The 21,168-nt window shown below is 43.8% G+C and overlaps 1 protein-coding gene across 1 annotated transcript in view; it reads right to left on the bottom strand.

The window, feature by feature from the left end:
- Positions 1–6,183: 6,183 nt before the first annotated feature.
- LOC139230552 (circularly permutated Ras protein 1-like) overlaps positions 6,184–21,168 on the bottom strand; it is a 189,922-nt gene continuing 174,937 nt past the window's right edge. Inside the window, exons 18-20 of the mRNA XM_070862386.1 lie at positions 16,833–16,926; positions 15,568–15,624; positions 6,184–7,786 (exon numbers count right to left, since the gene is read on the bottom strand). Coding sequence (XP_070718487.1) covers positions 7,694–7,786; positions 15,568–15,624; positions 16,833–16,926 — 244 coding nt within the window. The 3' untranslated portion in view covers positions 6,184–7,693. The remainder of the gene's footprint in view (positions 7,787–15,567; positions 15,625–16,832; positions 16,927–21,168) is intronic.

The raw sequence follows: 21,168 nt of genomic DNA, 5'->3' as shown, positions 1-21,168 counted from the left end.
CTAAAATTCCGATGTCCTGGGTCTGTAAGAAGTTCCTACATTAACGATTTGGATGAAGGAATTGAGTGTAATATCTCCAAGTTTGCAGATGACACTAAACTGGGTGGCAATGTGAGCTGTGAGGGGGACGCTAAGAGGCTGCAGGGTGACTTGAACAGGTTAGGTGAGTGGGCAAATGCATGGCAGATGCAGTATAATGTGGATAAATGTGAGGTTATCCATTTTGGGGGCAAAAACACGAAGGCAGAATATTATCTGAATGGCGGCAGATTAGGAAAAGTGGAGGTGCAACGAGACCTGGGTGTCATGGTTTATCAGTCATTGAAGGTTGGCATGCAAGTACAGCAGGCGGTGAAGAAGGCAAATGGTATGTTGGCCTTCATAGTTAGGGGATTTGAGTATAGGAGCAGGGAGGTCTTGCTGCAGTTGTACAAGGCTTTAGTGAGGCCTCACCTGGAATATTGTGTTCAGTTTTGGTCTCCTAATCTGAGGAAGGATGTTCTTGCTATTGAGGGAGTGCAGCGAAGGTTCACCAGACTAATTCCAGGGATTGCTGGACTGTCATATGAGGAGAGATTGGATCAACTGGGCCTGTATTCACTGGAGTTGAGAAGGATGAGAGGGGATCTCATAGAAACGTATAAGATTCTGACGGGAATGGGCAGGTTAGATGCGGGAAGAATGTTCCCGATGTTGGGAAAGTCCAGAACCAGGGGACATAGTCTTAGGATAAGGGGTAGGCCATTTAGGACTGAGTTGAGGTGGAACTTCTTCACCCAGAGAGTTGTTAACCTGTGGAATTCCCTGCCGCAGAGAGTTGTTGATGCCAGTTCATTGGCTATATTCAAGAGGGAGTTAGATATGGCCCTTACGGCTAAAGGGATCAAGGGGTATGGAGAGAAAGCAGGAAAGGGGTACTGAGGGAATGATCAGCCATGATCTTATTGAATGGCGGTGCAGGCTCGAAGGGCTGAATGGCCTACTCCTGCACCTATTTTCTATGTTTCTATGTTTCTATGTTTCCTACCGAACCGGGAAGGCATCGGAAAAGCCGGTTTCCAGCACACAATGTGCACGCGCTGGAAACCAACATGTCCAATCTGTCAAGTTTTTGGTCTTGACAGATGGCCGCATCAGAGGAGCTAGGACACTTGCAGGGTAAGATTTCCAATATTTACGAATCTCTTGCCCTGCAAATGTCCTTTAAAATCTTGCGCCTGAATAAGCAGGTGTATCGCCTACGTTTACAGGCGCAAGTGGTTAAAAATACACATACAAATAAAAAATAAAGTTATAAAAGCACTTTTTATGTTTAAAAACCCTCCGCACTACGATAAGTTTATTTTAAGTGTAAATTTTTTTTTTTTAATTTTAAGTCGGCAAACTATTTTTTTTAATAACAACTTTAATTTAAATGAATGTTAAATGTGCACTTTATTTTCTATTTTTTATTGGTTTTGAAGTGTCTGGGGGGATTCTCACTCATAGCAATAGGAGTTTGGTACTTACGGAACTCCTATTGCCATGAATGAGAAACTATACTGTACCTGATTGGTTGCTGTCACGCGATCCCGGCCAGCACACGTTCCCACGTGCACGAGCTGTGCGCGCAGTCACCTCTGGGCCTCATGCTCGGAAGTCACAGCAGTAGGTAAGTGCGTATCTTTTTTCTTTTTTTTAGGTTGTTTGCCCGCGGGAATGGTATAACCGGAATTTCAGGGCCATAATGTATCTGAGATATGTTACTTCGCTCCTTCCCAACTGCACTTTCCTAGGATTTATTTTTAATCCCACGCTCTGTAGAGCTTCTCGCACTGTAGTTAAAGCTAGTACGTGTTGTTCTGTACTGGAGGCAATGAGGATATCATCCACATACTGCAAAAGGGTGCTTCCTTCTCCTACATCTACTGGTTCCAAAATCCCTGACAGTACTCGATGAAATATGCTTGGGCTATTAAGGAAGCCCTGTGGCACTCTGGTCCATGTGTATTGTTTTCCCTTTACAGTTAAGGCAAATTTTTCTTGGGACTCTTTGTCTAAGGATATGGCCCTATATCAAGCACGGTGAATAACTTATGTTCTGGATACAGGCCATTAAAAATTGTGGGGAGTCACCTTATTCAGGGAGGTATAATCGATAGTCAGTCGGTAAGACCTGTCGGGTTTCTTTACCGGCCACACAGGTGAATTAGTGGAGACTATTACCTGTTTCACTACCCCTTGCTCCACTAATGCCTGCACTATCTGACAGACCGCTGCCTCAGCTTCAGGTCTCAGTGGGTACTGTCGGTGAGCTTTGTGTTCGGGTCGGGGAATTTTGATGGGTATTGTCTCTGATAATCCACAATCCTGCTTGTATTGTGTCCACAGAGTCGGGTATAATTGACATACACTACCCCATACACCCTTTGTTTCCCACTCGGGTTGAATTAGGGTAATTCCGGCAACTCGTTGCTGCTAGTGCGCCGGGTGTTCGAACTTAATTTGCTTTTTGTGCTTATCCCCCAAAATGATCCGGTTACGCTGAGGATCTATCAGTACTCCTATCTCCCTTAAGGTATCGATGCCCAATATAGTGCCTTCTTTGTTGTGTCAGCACCAGAACTGAGTAGGTAACATTAACCCCTGTACTTCTAACACCATCTCACTTCGGGTTGTTTTCCGATATCCCCCACCCACTCCTTGTATGTTTACAGTCCTGTGGGTCCGGGGCAAATCTAAGTAGGTTATGGAAACGGACGCTCCTGTGTCTACTAGCATATCGCAGTGCCGGCCCCCTAACAGCGCACTAATAAACATCCTTGGTCTCCTAGCTGCCGTCCCATACCTCCGCAACCCCTAACATGCACTGGCTAATCGGGACATGTTGATAATGTCCTCGTTAGAGGGCATTTCAGGTGGGGGCAATGGTGGCAGTGATAGCAGTGGTGCTGGTACCTGTCTGAGCATGTCCATCAGCACCTCCCTGGTTAATGGTGTTCCCTTCCTGTGCCTCCCTGCTTACTCCAGCAATCTTTGGCCAAATGTCCAAGTTTACCACAATTGTGACATTTCCCGCTAGAATTTCCGTAACCTCTCCTTTTCTGTGGGCAGTCCCTACTGAAGTGGCCTCCCTGAATATCAGGGGAGCTGCGCGGGGGTGTGTCACCTCCTCTCCATCTCTGCTGCTCCCGCTGTTGCTGCTATTTTTGCTATTTTCTCCCTTTGTTCTAACTTTAACTCCTCAACATGTTTTGCCCATTCCAAAGTTTCATTGTAGTCATAGAAACATAGAAAATAAGTGCAGGAGCAGGCCATTCGGCCCTTCAAGCCTGCACCACCATTCAATGAGTTCATGGCTGAACATGCAACTTCAGTACCCCATTCCTGCTTTCTCGCCATACCCCTTGTAGTAGTAAGGACTACATCTACCTTACCTTAAATCCTAACTTAATTATCTTTTGATGTGATTCTCCTAACCCGTCTTTAAACATTTTCAAGAATGCTTCGTCATTTTTGTCGGGGTCATTCGCCCCGGAATGGTTTTGTATTCAATCCACTTTCGCTCCCCGTACTCCCCTACCCTTTCACCTGCATTTTGAGTCACATTCAGTATCTTACTCCAATTTGTTCTAATTGGTCCCCAGCATCCTTCCATCCCATATTTGAGGAATTCCAATCTTCGCACCTTTGCTAGATCCACTCTTTCCCTATTTTGCCATTCCCCATTTTCTACCTCTGGTGTCTCTTTGTGCCAATGTAGCAGACCAGTTTTACCAGATCGTGAATGTCTGCTAAGGTTAGGTTATGGGTGTCCAGCAGCTCTTCCACCTTTTGCCAGAATTTTGTATTCCTACTATTTGCTTTAGGGATTTGTCTCTCCTGTGGGCTGAGGGGTCCTCCTGTATGGTAATTTGGGCTGGTCTACGTCCGTTGGTAGGAATCGTAGTGGTGTGCATCGGCGCCGCTGGTAGGTAGCCATTATCATGTGCCGGGGGCCACTCTACTGCACACCATTATCACCCACCTTATCCCAGTCTGGTTCACAGTTAGGTTGGATTTGTGGACTACACTTACCCACCGAGGAGTACAGCGGCTCTATTGCCGTAGGTGATGGTGCTATGGCTGCACACTGCACTAGGCGACCGGTCCCGTCTTTTCTCTCTTCCAGCTTATTTATTTTAGCTTCTAACTCTTGAATTTGATTTGTTTGAGTATCTATTTCTTTTATCTGTACTCTGTAGCAGGCGAGTGTTATTACATAGGCTTGCTGGGTTTTATTCTTCCTCTGACTATCCAACCATTTCCTCTGTCTGTCGGCTGAGTCCTCTGGCTGCCATCCTTGCTTTCTCATTTCTTTTATTAATTTCCCATTTTTCTCAGCCAGTGTATATATCAGAGATCCTTGCGCTCCCCATTCCCATTCTATTTCACTGGCCATTTTTCGTCTGACAATCGCTGGGGTCACCTCCCCTTTAGATTATATTCCTTCCTTGTTTGCGCTGCGCACGATCAATACCGGCTTCCCCATGTTGTTACCATGTCACGGTTCGAGACATACATCTTATCCCACCTTGGGTTTCATCCTTCCGTGGTTCGTTATAACTCAGTTATACAGATTACCCCTTCTTCGTTCTTTATACAGATTACCTCCTTTCCCGTCAATTCTACAGCTCTAACTTGTAGGTGGTAAAAAGATTGTTCTCACCACAGTTGCTGCCACATCCTGGGGTCGGAGGGTCTGTACCCTGCTCGCAGCACCAATGTTGGGGTAAAAGGAAGACTTCTCTCCCTCGAGGCGGAATACCTGATATAGGTAATCAACATCTCGCCCGTGTCCTCCGTATAACAACCACAGAAGCAAACAAACAAAACCTGGCTTTATTTCGAGCAAATGCAAAGGAAAGTTCAATCGTGGAACCTTCAAAATACAAGAGGTTTCGAGTATAATTTGTACAGGTTTTGGAGAGGGGTTACCCTCCTACAAAATCATCGCTAGGTCTATTGCTATCAGCGGAGTTACATTGATTTGTCAACTCTTATTAGACTGGCTCCGAGTGGACATGCAGAAGTCCATCTCCCATCATATGTTAATTGCATTTGTTCAGTGATTTGCACTTTGCCTTAGTCTATATTTGACGCCTGAAGTAACTGTTCTAAAATACTGGCTTTCTTATCTCTTCCTCAGAGATTTCTAATCAAAATTGTAACTGCTGACTTCTGCTGCCTTGTTTATGTGATACTAAGGTTAAGGATGAATTAACCATATAGTTTTAATTTGTTATTAATGTACTATATACCTATATAAACAAGGCAATTATAATCCATACGATCACCGATTCCTCAGACCCTCCTAATACTGATCAGTTCACTACCTTCAGCATTGTGGTGTGATCATCTATCTGTCTGCTCTTTGCCTGCTACAACTCTATATCCCTTATAGCTAGGTATCCTGAAAATACAGACTTTCGCTCTCACAAGACGCAGAATGCTGGCGATAGAACCTTTCTCTACAATTGTGAACTTTATAATGGAAATTTACAGTTATATTAAAATGTACAACACTACATAATATTTATTCAGAAATCTCTTTAAATAGGAACAAGACAGTCACCATGGTTACTAGAATATCACAGATGAACACTTTGAACGTATTCAGGTCTCACTGTCCAGTGAAAGAAAGACTTGCATTTATATAGCGCCTTTCATGACCTCAGGATGTCCCAAAGAGCTTTACAGCCAATGAAGTACTTTTTGAAGTGTAGTCACTGTTGTAATGTAGAAAATGTGGCAGCTAATTTGCACAAAGAAAGATCCCAGAAACAGGAATGTGATAATAACCAGATAATCTGTTTTAGTGATGTCGGTGAGGGATAAATATTGGCCAGAACACAGGGAATAACTTTCCTGCATGTCTTTGAATAGTGCCATGGGATCTTTTACGTCCACCTGAGAGAGCAGTCGGGGCCTCGGTTTAACATCTCATCTGAAAGACAGCACCTCCAACAGTGCAGCACTCCCTCAACACTGCACTGGAGTGTTAGCTTCGATCTTGTGCTCAAGTTGCCAGAGGCAAGAGTGTGAGCCACTAAGCCATGGCTGAAAATGAAGCTTCAATAGCACTGTGAGTAACTTAGAGCAATGTCCACTGTTAAAGCAACACAGACAGGGAGTATACAATAAACTTAGCATTAATACATTTAGAATAAAAACATTCTATATATATTTATATTATGTATAAATATATTTCAGGAGCTATAAAAGATATTACTTGTATTGCATTCATAATTTTGCAATCACTGCTATCTGACTTCCATGGTTAAGAAGTGAGCGAAAAGGAAAGGATGTGATCAAGGGAAAAGGATACTCACTGTAGTAAAGAATAAAAGGGAAGAAAAGGGAAAGATAAAGGGAAGATACTGAGTGGATCAGTAACACCTCCAGAACTTTATCTGAGGTTATATTTGTAACATTGTCTATATAATTTGTTGCAATAGATTCCTAACTATAAAACACAAACAAAATCCCGAGGCTCCGAGAGGAAGTATTTAGTGTGTTTCTGGGTGAAACACAATCTGTAGGCCTGTTATCAAACATTGCTGTTCTTAGTAAGACTTGTTTCATGCCAAAAGGAAACTTCAATAATTAAAGTTCACCCCAAACTCTAGACTTTCTGAAGAGGCTTGTTTTGTGGTTACATGCTTGAGGGCTTTCTGGGGCAAACATTCCATACCAAAAACAAGACCGATTTGCATGTAAATAACATTTTCTCTTAGTTCTCCAAAATGCTCCAGTACAATGAATTACTTTACTACAGTCATTGTTATGTAAACAAATGCATGATCCATTTTTTCACCACATGATGCCACAGGCAGCAATAAACCAGTTAATCTGTTTTTGCTGGTGGTAAATGAGGGGAAAATGTTGGTCTTGACACAATAGTGCCATGGAATTGTTAATTGAATAGGCAGACAGGTCTCAGTTTAATGTCACATCAAAAGGATGGCATCTGACAATGGAGCACTCCTGCAGTACTGCACTGAATTGTCAACGTACATATGAGTTCAAGTCCTTAAATGAGCCTTGATCCCATGACCTTCTGAGTCCGGAGTTCGACCAACTGAGACAAGCTGATACTTCTGGTTAGTATTTCATAGAATCATAGAATGGTTACAGCACTGAAAAAGGCCATTTGATCCATCGCGCCCATGCCAGATTGGTTTTCCTGGTTTCCCACCATAACTTTGATGGATGAGCTGCAGGAACCCCAGAGAAGTGGCAGAATGGAAGTTTACAGTGTGTTTCTATAAATTTCACCAATTGGGAGGTCAGGAGAAAAATGGGAATTTGCATGAATGTTATGGATACTGCTTCAGCCATCTCTTTATAACCTCTATAGTGCATTATATTTTTTAACTTTAATTTCAGCATGTTGCAAGTCTCGCATTTACTGGCCTTCCTTTGTTGCCCTTGAGAAAGTAGTGTGGTTTTACTGCTTGAATCCCTACAGCCCGTCTGCTTGAAATGATCCCAGAAAGAGGCAGCCAGCGTCCCAAGAACACAGGAACACAAGAAATAGGAGCAGGAGTCGGCCATTTGGCCCCTCGAGCCTGCTCCACCATTTAATAAGATCGTGGCTGATCTAATCATGGACTCAGTTCCACTTGCCTGCCCGCTCCCCATAACCCAAGACAGGCTGATTTGCCTGTGGCAATCACAGTGCCACCATGAACTTCGGTTTCTTGAACATTTTTTTCTTTGCATTCTTCAGCCGAAAAACCACATTGGCGATGTCATCTGTGAAAGACTGGAGACACAACATAAAGGTGCACAGTTTCAATACAACATTTGATCATTTGGTTTACATATTGTATAGACAAGATGTAGTAAAAGGTGACCTGCACAAACGCTCAATCCCTGAATAAACACATAAGAAACATCAAGGATAAGAAAAGGCTATTCAGCCCATTGAACCCCAACTCTCTGAAGCTCATCTCTCCTAACTCTCTATAGCTGACCATCCAACTATGTTTTGTACTTCATTATTATTGTTGTCTTTATTAATGTACCTGGCAGATTATTTTAAACAGAGGTTAAAATAAAAAGTCATTAGGTCTGGATGGGATGCTGAGGGAAATAAGTGTGGAAATTGCAGAGGCTCTGGCCACAATTTTCCAATCCTCCTTGTGTCGGAGGGCGGGAGGATTGCAAATGTTACATTCCTGTTGAGAAAAAGGGAGCAGGATAAACCAGGTATGCAGGATGTTATGTATTTAACCGCTTGTAACCTGCATCACACCTGTCCACCAGAGGGCCTACCTGTTGGAGTCCCAAGGGATCCCAGCATCCCTTGGGAGCACAGTATATATGCAGGTCACCCATGAGGTACCTGCACTCTGGAACTACAATAAAGGAGCTAAGGTCACACTTGCTCATTACACACAGTGCTCAGTCTGACCATTTATTATGTGTATAACAGAGGCCAGCTAGCCCAACGTTGGTCGTGGGACTATAATCTGGGACAAAATTAATTGGCACTTGCAAAAATATGGGTTGATCAATGAAAGCCAGCACGGATTTGTTAAAGGCAAATTGTGTTTGACAAACTTGATTGAGTTCTTTAATTAAGTAATGGAGAGGGTTGTGCAGTTGATATTGTATATATGGACTTTCAAAAGGCATTTGATAAAAGTACCACATAATAGACTTATTAGCAAAATTAAAGCCCATGGGATTAAAGGGGGAGTGGCTGCGTGAATAGGAAATTGGGAGGATGTGAAGGCCTCAGAGGATGCAAAGGAGATTTACCAGAATAGTACCAAGAATGATTGACCAGTTAAATGGTGAGAGTAGAAAAACTAGAAGCTTCCTCAATGCAAGTTCGAGGAACAGCATCTCATCTTTTGTTTAGACACTTTACAACCTTCTGGACTCAACATCGAATTCAACAATTTCAGATTTTCTCTCCACAGTTGCTGCCTGACCCGCTGAGATTTCCAGCATTTTCATTTTTATTATAGATAAACTAAGGTTGTTCTCCTTAGAACAGGGGAGGTTAAGGGGAGATTTGATAGAGATGTTCAAAATCATGAAGGGTTTTGATCATGTAAATAACAAGAAACTGTTTCCAGTGGCAGAAGTATCAGTGACAGAGGACACAGATTTAAGGTGTTTTCCAAACGATCCAGAGCTATGGGGAAAGAGCAGGGGAGTGGCATTAGTTGGATCGAACCAGCACAGGCACAATGGGCTCTCACGGCCTTCTACGCTGCATCATTCTCTGATTCGATGAGAGGTGAGAAGGTTAAGAGGTGATCTTATTACCAAGTTTAAAATAATTAAGAGAATTAACAGGGTGATATGAAACTACACTTGCCCTAGTTGCGAGATCCAGAATAAGGGGGTAGAATAAAATTCAAAGTAGGCTGGTTAAAATCAGATCTAGATGAAAATTCTTCATACAAAGCACTGTAAGAATATTAGATGGACCCCACAGTAGGCCATAGTTGCAAAGCACAAGGTGTTTAAGAGGAAGGTAGATCATTAGTTGTGAAGTAAAGGTATTAATGGATATGGAGGAAGATGCGAGAATTTAGATTAGAAGGATACATAGCTAAGAGAAGTGCTCAGTGGGGTCTCACATTCACTTCCTATTTATTAGTCTTTTCAGTAAAATGTTTCCTAATATGTTTTAAATATAATTTTTGCTCATTTAAATTTCTACCCTCTGCTTTCCTGACTTAATTTGAAGAAAGATTCGAGTTTTGCCTTATTGACAGCAGTTCATATTTGACCTGCAGACTTGTTCTGGTTATTTATCCCATTGGATTATCACATTTTACATCAAAGATAAGCCATTTACTTCAAGTGCCATTTCTCTGAAAGAGCTGCGAGGATAGATTTTCCTCTGTCCTGCTCTCAAAAATGGCCATTAATCCTTTTCCCCTGTTCGTCCCCAAAACAACTTGGCTTGCAAACATTCTCTTTAGTATTTCTGCTGTCTGCACCCAACAGGGCAGCAATGTAAATCACATGTAAATATTGGTTAGTTGACTCTGCAGATCTCCTCTAATCCTGTACTGTTCTTCTCCAAAGCCTCTCCACTGCGATCCAGCTGGGTGGGACTGCACTTGTCGGTTCCATTCTTATCTATCTAATCATAGCCAGAACAACACCTGCAATGGCTTCTCTTCCCTCTCCCACATCGTTACCTCTGGTGTCCCCCAAGGATCTATCCTTGGCCCCTCCTAGTCCTCATCTACATGTTGCCCCTTGGCGACACAGTGTCAGTTTCCACATGTATTCTGATAATACCCAGCTCCACCTCACACCCCTCCACGGTCTCCAAATTGTCATCCAGTTCTGGATGAGCAGAAATTTTCTTCAATTGAATATTGGGAAGACTGAAGCCATTGTTTTCGGTCCCTGCCACAAACTGCGTTCCCTAGCCACCGACTCCATCCCTCTCCCCAACTCCTGTCTGAACCTGAACCAGAATGTTCACAACCTTGGTGTCATATTTAACCCTGAAATGACCTTTCAACCACATACCCGCAGCATTACTAAGACCGCCTATTTCCACCTCCGTAACGTCGCCCCTCTCCATCCCTGTCTCAGCTCATCTGCTACTGAAGCCCTCATCCATGCCTTTGTTACTACCAGACTAGACTATTGCAACACACTCCTGGCTGGCCTCCCACATTCTACCCTATGCAAACTAGAGGCGATCCAAAACTCAGCTGCCCATGTTCTAACTTGCACCAAGTCCCGCTCACCCATTACCTCTGTGATCGCTGTCCTACATTGGCTTCCGGTTAAGCAACGTCTCGATTTCAAAATTCTCATCTTTGTTTTCAAATCCCTCCATAACCCTCGCCCCTCCCTATCTCTGTAATCTCCTCCAGCCCCACAACCCCCCGAGATGTCTGCACTCCTCTAATTCTGCCCTCTTGAGCATCCCTGATTATAATCGCTCAACCATTGGTGGCCATGCCTTCTGTTGCCTGGGCCCCAAGCTCTGGGACTCCCTCCCTAAACATCTCCGCCTCTCTACCTCTCTCTCCTCCTTCAAGACGCTCCTTAAAACCTCCCTCTTTTGGTCACCGCCGCTAATTTCTACTTATGCAGCTCGGTGTCAAATTTTTATCGCACAATACTCCTGTGAAGCGTCGTGGAACGTTTCACTACGTTCAGGACCGGACACACCCCATAAAAGTGCTGCTGCTCTCGGACTTAAAGTGACAGGCTGGTCTTCTCGGGAAAGGGCAGTACATTTGGCTGTTTGATTAAAAACTGGCTGAGGGCTTGTTGCTGAGTGCTGCTATTCTAGGCAGCTAAAAAGAAATACCCACCAGCCCATCCACAGCCTAGCCCCACCCCCGAGCCACTAACAATCTTTCCCAACCCCAAACCAAAGTTCCTCGCTCCCTCCGACATAGAAACATAGAAAATAGGTGCAGGAGTAGGCCATTCGGCCCTTCGAGCCTGCAACACCATTCAATAAGATCATGGCTGATCATTCACCTCAGTACCCCTTTCTTGCTTTCTTTCCATACCCCTTGATCCCTTTAGCCGTAAGGGCCATATCTAACTCCCTCTTGAATATATCTAATGAACTGGCATCAACAACTCTCTGTGGTAGAGAATTCCACAGGTTCACAATTCTCTGAGTGAAGAAGTTTCTCCTCATCTCGGTCTTAAATGGCTTCCCCCTTATCCTTAGACTGTGACCCCTGGTTCTGGACTTCCCCAACATCAGGAACATTCTTTCTGCATCTAACCTGTCCAGTCCCGTCAGAATTTTATATGTTTCTATGAGATCCCCTCTCATCCATCTAAATTCTAGTGAATATAAGCCTAGTCGATCCAGTCTTTCTTCATATGTCAGTCCTGCCATCCCAGGAATCAGTCTGGTGAACCTTCGCTGCACTTCCTCAATAGCAAGAATGTCCTTCCTCAGATTAGGAGACAAAAACTGCACACAATACTCGAGGTGTGGCCTCACCAAGTCCCTGTACAACTGCAGTAACACCTCCCTGCCCCTGTACTCAAATTCCCTCGCTATGAAGGCCTACATGCCATTTGCCTTCTTTACTGCCTGCTGTACCTGCATGCCTACCTTCAATGACTGATGTACCATGACACCCAGGTCTCGTTTCACCTCCCCTTTTTATTAATCTGTCACCATTCAGATAATAATCTGCCTTCCTGGTTTTGCCACCAAAGTGGATAACCTCACACTTATCCACATTATACTGCATCTGCCATGCATTTGCCCATTCACCTAACCTGTCCAAATCCCCCTGCAACCTCTTAGCATCCTCCTCACAGCTCACACCGCCACCCAGCTTAGTGTCATCTGCAAACTTGGAGATATTACATTCAATTCCTTCGTCTAAATCATTAATGTATATTGTAAATAGCTGGGGTCCCAGCACTGAACCCTGCGGCACCCCACTAGTCACTGCCTGCCATTCTGAAAAGGACCCGTTTATTCCCATATTTGCTTCCTGTCTGCCAACCAGTTCTCTATCCACGTCAATACATTACCCCCAATACCATGGGCCTTAACTTTGCACACTAATCTCTTGTGTGGGACCTTGTCAAAAGCCTTTTGAAAGTCCAAATACACCGCATCCACTGGTTTTCCCTTGTCCACTCTACTAGTTACATCCTCAAAAAATTCTAGAAGATTTGTCAAGCATGATTTCCCTTTCATAAATCCATGCTGACTTGGACCGATCCTGTCACTGCTTTCCAAATGCGCTGCTATTTCATCTTTAATAATTGATTCCAACATTTTACCCACTACTGATGTCAGGCTAACCGATCTATAATTACCCGTTTTCTCTCTCTCTCCTTTTTTAAAAAGTGGGGTTACATTAGCTACCCTCCAGTCCATAGGAACTGAACCAGAGTCTATAGAATGTTGGAAAATGACCACCAATGCATCCACTGCTTCTAGGGCCACTTCCTTAAGTACTCTGGGATGCAGACTATCAGGCCCTGGAGTTTTATTGGCCTTCAGTCCCTTCAATTTCCCTAACACCATTTCCTGACTAATAAGGATGTCCCTCAGTTCCCCCTTCTTGCTAGACCCTCGGTCCCCTAGTATTTTCGGGAGGTTATTCGTGTCTTCCTTAGTGAAGACAGAACCAAAATATTTGTTCAATTGGTCTGCCATTTCCTTGTTCCCCATTATAAATTCCCCTGATTCTGACTGCAAGGGACCTACATAAGTTTTCACTAATCTTTTTCTCTTCACATATCTATAGAAGCTTTTGCAGTCAGTTTTTATGTTCCCTGCAAGCTTACTCGCATACTCTATTTTCTCCTTCCTAATTAAACCCTTAGACCTCCTCTGCTGAATTCTAAATTTCTCCCAGTCCTCAGGTTTGTTCCTTTTTCAGCCAATTTATATGCCTCTTCCTTGAATTTAACACTTTCTCTAATTTCCCTTGTTAGCCATGGTTGAGCCACCTTCCCTTTTTTATTTTTACGCCACACAGGGTTGTACAATTGTTGAAGTTCATCCATGTGATATTTAAATATCTGCCATTGCCTATCCACCATCAACCCTTTAAGTATCATTCTCCAATCTATCCTAGCCAATTCACGTCTCATACCGTCAAAGTTTCCTTTCTTTAAGTTCAGGACCCTAGTCTCTGAATTAACTGTGTCACTCTCCAATTTAATGAAGAATTCTACCATATTATGGTCATTCTTCCCAAGGGGCCCTGCTAATTAATCCTCTCTCATTACACAAGACCCAGTCTAGGATGGCCAGCTCTCTAGTTGGTTTCTCGACATATTGGTCTAGAATATCATCTCTTATACACTCCAGGAAATCCTCCTCCATAGTATTGCTACCAGTTTGGTTAGCCCAATCAATATGCAGATTAAAGTCACCCATGATAACTGCTGTACCTTTATTGCACGTGTCCCTAATTTCCTGTTTGATGCCATCCCCAACCTCACTACTACTGTTTGGTGGTCTGTACACAACTCCCACTAACGTTTTCTGCCCTTTGGTGTTTCGCAGCTCTACCCATATAGATTCCACATCATCCACGCTAATGTCCTTCCTTACTATTGCGTTAATCTCCTCTTTAACCAGCAACACTACCCCACCTCTTTTTCCTTTCTGTCTATCCTTCCTGAATATTGAATACCCCTGGATGTTGAGTTCCCGGCCTTGGTCACCCTAGAGCCATGTCTCCATAATCCTAATTACATCATATCCGTTAACTGCTATCTGCACAGTTAATTCATTCACCTTATTACGAATGCTCCTCGCATTGAGACTCAGAGCCTTCAGGCTTGTTTTTTCAACACTGACCATGCACCTGCTCCATAAACCCTAACCCTAAAGCACGATGCCCTTCTGTTGCTGTACCCTCCTTCTTCACAGCCACACTCTCCCCGCCCTCCATCTACTGCTGACCTTTTATTAGTAGCCTAGGCCTGGGTGCCACAGCCTGCCCACGATTGTCACAGCACAATGTGCTACTCTCACAGGGTGACACATTTAAATAAGCGATAATCCACAGAAATGTAAATGCCAGGTCCTGGCTGGATAACGTGGATATCAGCACACACCTGCTCAGCACTGCTCCGTATCCATTTAAAGCCACAACAATCAATGATACTTTGATGGGGCTTCCAGACTTTCTGTTACCTTCCTATCTGTGGCCAGTTGTTGGTCTCGGACCCACTATATGCTCCTCCATTGTTCTAATTAGGCCTCAAGCAAGTTATGAAGTCATGGGGGTTGGTGATGTGATCGACATAGGGTGTGGCGAGCAGGAAACATGGGCAGAGTGTGGGGACAGCAGCAATCAGACATTATAATTGTAGGAAGGGTCTGTGAATTGGCACAGTATTTCCAGGTCATTCACTTATCAGGTGCAAACATTAAATTGGGTTTTAAACACCTGATAAACAGGAAGAAAATATCTGAGAATCAGAGAAAATAAAGTGGCAGCTGGTATTGGGAGCCACATTGAGAGGCTCGCAACATATTATCCACTAGTGGCCGAAACTGGAACTGCAATGTGACATGTAAGTGTTTACATGCAGGATTCTCATTATAAAATGTTTAGATATGGATTTGTATTATAAATGTTTACATAAGAGGTTGTCATTCTAAAAAGCATTCCAGGCAGCAATGATGTAGACCCAAAGTGTGTGCCATACTCAAGGTTTTTAATGTTATGAAGATAGTCAAAAAAAGACCATGGGACATAAATTAAAATGGGCAAAAAGTACATTTATAAAGATTTTTTAGAAAAACAAGTTTAATTGAACAATGAGAAACATTGGAATAATCTGCCTTGTTGTAGTAGAAACAAATAAGTAACATTTAAAATGCAATTTGATGTTGGAGTGAGAGAGTTGAGGTTGAGTCGCGGTTGGACAAATATCTCTCTGTAATAATTGCCTTGAATGAATTACACCACAAATTGCTGCAGCAACTCTGCTTCTGCTCTACCTTTGGCTTTTAAGCAAGCCACTGCAGTGAGCAGTCTGTAAAAGCAGCATTGTATAGACATATCCCGAATGTCAGCACTTGCATGAATTGGTCCTTACCTTAGTGTCTCTCTTGGTGCCCAGTGCCTCATACACAGGCTGTGCTGTTACTGCACCCTGAAACAGAGGTCAGGACACTTTGAAACAGGTTTTGTTTAGTGCCTTTATAATCTAATTTATTTCCTACTCTTTACTCCTCTTCAGTGCCGAGCCCATAGCTGAAAAGAGCAGACTGCTGTTCCCAGCAAGTGTGCGAGGCAAGCCAGCAGCTCCCCCTTGTATCTGCCACCCTGTTCTGAAATGTTGCAGAGTTATATTTCACCCTCCAGAACAACAAACAAGTTTCATGTGTGAGCCCAGAAAGTAACCATTGGCTGGTAATTTGACTATCGGAAGCCTCACCCAGTACCCCAGCATGAACTTTATAGCAGAGGTCATTGGATAATAATCAACAACAACAACCCTGGCTGATTTTACTCCATCTCAGATTATAGCCCCACTGACTCAGTGCGCTTCGGGTATACACAGGCTGACTCCAGGTTCACTCTGGGTGTACATGGACTTGCTCTGGGTTCGCTCCAGGTGTACATGGGCTTGCTCCGGGTGTACGTGGGCTTGCTCCGGGTGTACATGGGCTCGCTCCGGGTTCGCTCTGGGTGTACGCGGGCTCACTCCGGGCTCGCTCCGGGTGTACGTGGGCTTGCTCCGGGTGTACATGGGCTCGCTCCGGGTTCGCTCTGGGTGTACGCGGGCTCGCTCCGGGCTCGCTCCGGGTTTATGCTCTGGACTTCACGTGGGAGGAGCTGTAGAATACGATTTGAGTCCTTTGATTTGGGATTTAATTCACTGATCATTATTATTTTGGTTGAACATGTTTGTAATAATATTCAGTTCGCCGAAAATATTCAGTTTAAAGGCAGTTGCACAGTGGCTTCCATGACCTTACCATGAAACATAAAAAATAAACCCACAGTGAGTTTTCAGGGTCATGTAGAGGAAACGCGAGTGTGATTGCAACATGAATCGAACTCCAGTCTCTTCACTCATTTAAGTTCCAAGCATGAATGCTGATTACTGGCCTGGGTTAGAGGCACAGAGTGACACAAAGCTCCTCACCCTCTCAAGGTTCCATCTGCTCAAGGTTCCAACTGCAAAGAGGGCAGATGAATCAGTTGTGCATGCACTTGTGGCCTGAACAGATGCTGTCCTGTCTGCATGAGCTGACCAAACCGATCCCGTTAGTGAAGGACGCTCCCAGATCGGAGCTGCTCTTGTCTCACTGGGGGAAGACTGAGGAACCACAAAGATAGAAATGGTTTGGTTACCTGTGTTTGGTCACTGAGACCTCCGTAAATAGGGGACATGGACTGCATCCAACTCTCGTAAATCGCCTCCTGCTCCACATCTTTCTTCCTGGCTCTGTGGGAAAGAAACATAGAAACATAGAAACATAGAAAATAGGTGTAGGAGTAGGCCATTCGCCCCTTCGAGCCTGCACCGCCATTCAATGAGTTCATGGCTGAATATGCAACTTCAGTACCTCATTCCTGCTTTCTCGCCATACCCCTTGATCCCCCTAGTAGTAAGGACTACATTGAACTCCTTTTTGAATATATTTAGTGAATTGGCCTCAACAACTTTCTGTGGTAGAGAATTCCACAGGTTCACCACTCTCTGGGTGAAGAAGTTTCTCCTCATCTCGGTCCTAAATGGCTTACCCCTTATCCTTAGACTGTGACCCCTGGTTCTGGACTTCCCCAACATTGGGAACATTCTTCCTGCATCTAACCTGTCTAAACCCGTCAGAATTTTAAACGTTTCTATGAGGTCCCCTCTCACTCTTCTGAACTCCAGTGACTACAAGCCCAGTTGATCCAGTCTTTCTTGATATGTCAGTCCCGCCATCCCGGGAATCAGTCTGGTGAACCTTCGCTGCACTCCCTCAATAGCAAGATTGTCCTTCCTCAAGTTAGGCGACCAAAACTGTACACAATACTCCAGGTGTGGCCTCACCAAGACCCTGTACAACTGTAGTAACACCTCCCTGCCACTGTACTCAAATCCCCTCGCTATGAAGGCTAACATGCCATTTGCTTTCTTAACCGCCTGCTGTACCTGCATGCCAACCTTCAATGACTGATGTACCATGACACCCAGGTCTTGTTGCACCTCCCCTTTTCCTAATCTGTCACCATTCAGATAAAAGTCTGTCTCTCTGTTTTTACCAAACAAAGTGGATAACTTCACATTTATCCACATTATACTTCATCTGCCATGCATTTGCCCATTCACCTAACCTACCCAAGTCACTCTGCAGCCACATAGCATCCTCCTCACAGCTCACACTGCCACTCAACTTAGTGTCATCCGCAAATTTGGAGATACTACATTTAATCCCCTCGTCTAAATCATTAATGTACAATGTAAACAGCTGGGGCCCCAGCACAGAACCTTGCAGTACCCCACTAGTCACTGCCTGCCATTCTGAAAAGTACCCATTTACTCCTACTCTTTGTTTCCTGTCTGACAACCAGTTCTCAATCCACGTCAGCACACTACCCCCAATCCCATGTGCTTTAACTTTGCACATTAATCTCTTGTGTGGGACCTTGTCGAAAGCCTTCTGAAAGTCCAAATACACCACATCAACTGGTTCTCCCTTGTCCACTCTACTGGAAACATCCTCAAAAAATTCCAAAAGATTTGTCAAGCATGATTTCCCTTTCACAAATCCATGCTGACTTGGACCTATCATGTCACCTCTTTCCAAATGCGCTGCTATGACATCCTTAATAATTGATTCCATCATTTTACCCACTACCGATGTCAGGCTGATCGGTCTATAATTCCCTGTTTTCTCTCTCCCTCCTTTTTTAAAAAGTGGGGTTACATTGGCTACCCTCCACTCCATAGGAACTGATCCAGAGTCAATGGAATGTTGGAAAATGACTGTCAATGCATCCACTATTTCCAAGGCCACCTCCTTAAGTACTCTGGGATGCAGTCCATCAGGCCCTGGGGATTTATCGGCCTTCAATCCCATCAATTTCCCCAACACAATTTTCCGACTAATAAGGATTTCCCTCAGTTCCTCCTTCTTACTAGACCCTCTGACCCCTTTTATATCCGGAAGGTTGTTTGTGTCCTCCTTAGTGAATACCGAACCAAAGTACTTGTACAATTGGTCTGCCATTTCTTTGTTCCCGTTATGACTTCCCCTAATTCTGACTGCAGAGGACCTATGTTTGTCTTTATTAACCTTTTTCTCTTTACATATCTATAGAAACTTTTGCAGTCCGTCTTGATGTTCCCTGCAAGCTTCCTCTTGTACTCTATTTTCCCTGCCCTAACCCTTTGTCCTCCTCTGCTGCATTCTAAATTTCTCCCAGTCCCCGGGTTCACTGCTATTTCTGGCCAATTTGTTTGCCACTTCCTTGGCTTTAATACTATCCCTGATTTCCCTTGATAGCCACGGTTGAGCCACCTTCCCTTTTTTATTTTTACGCCAGACAGTGATGTACAATTGTTATAGTTCATCCATGCGGTCTCTAAATGTCTGCCATTGCCCATCCACAGTCAACCCCTTCAGTATCATTCGCCAATCTATCCTAGCCAATTCACACCTCATACCTTCAAAGTTACCCTTCTTTAAGTTCTGGACCATGGTCTCTGAATTAACTGTTTCATTCTCCATCCTAATGTAGAATTCCACCATATTATGGTCACTCTTTCCCAAGGGGCCTCGCACAACGAGATTGCTAATTAATCCTCTCTCATTACACAACACCCAGTCTAAGATGGCCTCCCCCCCTAGTTGGTTCCTCGACATATTGGTCTAGAAAACCATCCCTTATGCACTCCAGGAAATCCTCCTCCACCGTATTGCTTCCAGTTTGGTTTGCCCAATCTATATGCATATTAAAGTCACCCATGATAACTGCTGCACCCCTAATTTCCTGTTTGATGCCCTCCCCAACATCACTACTACTGTTTGGAGGTCTGTACACAACTCCCACTAACGTTTTTTGCCCTTTGGTGATCTGCAGCTCTACCCATATAGATTCCACATCATCCAAGCTAATGTCCTTCCTAGCTATTGCATTAATCTCCTCTTTAACCAGCAATGCTATCCCACCTCCTTTTCCTTTTATTCTATCCTTCCTGAATGTTGAATACCCCTGGATGTTGAGTTCCCAGCCATGATCATCCTGGAGCCACGTCTCTGTAATCCCAATCACATCATATCTGTTAACATCTATTTGCACAGTTAATTCATCCACCTTATTATGGATACTCCTTGTATTAAGACCCAAAGCCTTCAGGCTTGTTTTTTTAACACCCTTTGTACTTTTAGAATTATGATATAGTGTGGCCCTTTTTGTTTCTTGCCTTTGTTTACTCGGTCTTCCACTATTGCTTTTTACCTTTCTACCATCTGTTTCTGACTCCATATTACTTCGTCCTATCTCGCTGCATAGGTTCCCATCCCCCTGCCATATTAGTTTAAACACTCCCAAACTGCATTAGCAAATGTTACCCCTAGGACATCAGTTCCAGTCCTGCCCAAGTGCAGACCTTTTGTACAGGTCCCACTTCCCCCAGAACTGGTTCCAATGTCCCAGGAATTTGAATCTCTCCCTCTTGCATCACTGCTCAAGCCACGTATTTATTCTAACTATCCTGCTCCCTCTACTCTGATTAGCACGTGACACTGGTAGCAATCCAGAGATTACTACCTTTGAGGTTCTACTTTTTAATTTAACTCCTAGCTCCCTAAATTCAGCTTGTAGGACCTCTTCCCGCTTCTTACCTATATCGTTGGTATCTGAAAATACCACGAAAACTGGCTGTTCACCCTCCCTTCAATGATTCTTGGGCTGAATCGCTTCCTCGTTACTGTCTACCTGTATTCTGCTCCACACCTGCATCTCTCCAAAAAGCTTTGCTAAGTTTATTTGTTTTTAAACAGTTTCTCTTTGATCAACAGATGGAGCTGGAGAAGCTGAGTCCTCACTGGCTCTCTGACCACTTCACAAGAAGTATTGTATCTGAATGCACGAAGCATCTGTAATAAGGTAGACAAATTAACAGCGCAAATAGATGTAAATGGATACGATATAGTTACAATTACGGAGACATGGTTGCAGGGTGACCAGGGTTGGGAACTGAATATCCAAGGATATTCGATATTTAGGAAGGACAGGCAAAAAGGAAGAGGGGGTGGTGTGGCGTTGTTAGTAAAGGATGAAATCAGAGCAATAGTGAGAAAGGATATTGGCTCTAAGTCAAGATGTAGAATCAGTCTGGGTGGAGCTAAGGAGCACCAAGGGGCACATTGGTGGGAGTTGTCTATAGGCCTCAACAGTAGTGGTCGTGTAGGGGATGGCATCAAACAGGAAATTAGAGATGTGGCAAGGTACTACAGTAATCGTAGGTGATTTTAATCTACATATAGACTGCCCAAACCAAATTAGTAATAATACTGTGGCAGATGAATTCCTGGAGTGTGTACGAGATGGTTTTTTAGACCAGTATGTTGAGGAGCCTACTGGGGAACAGGCTATCCTAGATTGGGTATTGTGTAATGAGAAAGGGTTAATTAACAGTCTTGTTGTGCGGAGTCCTTTAGGGAAGAGTGACCATAACATGATTGAATTCTTT

Source organism: Pristiophorus japonicus, chromosome 19, assembly GCF_044704955.1.
Source record: "Pristiophorus japonicus isolate sPriJap1 chromosome 19, sPriJap1.hap1, whole genome shotgun sequence".
In the NCBI taxonomy this organism is placed as follows: domain Eukaryota; kingdom Metazoa; phylum Chordata; class Chondrichthyes; family Pristiophoridae; genus Pristiophorus; species Pristiophorus japonicus.
Note: the sequence above shows the minus strand (reverse complement) of the source record. Positions and strands in the feature narration are given on the sequence as shown.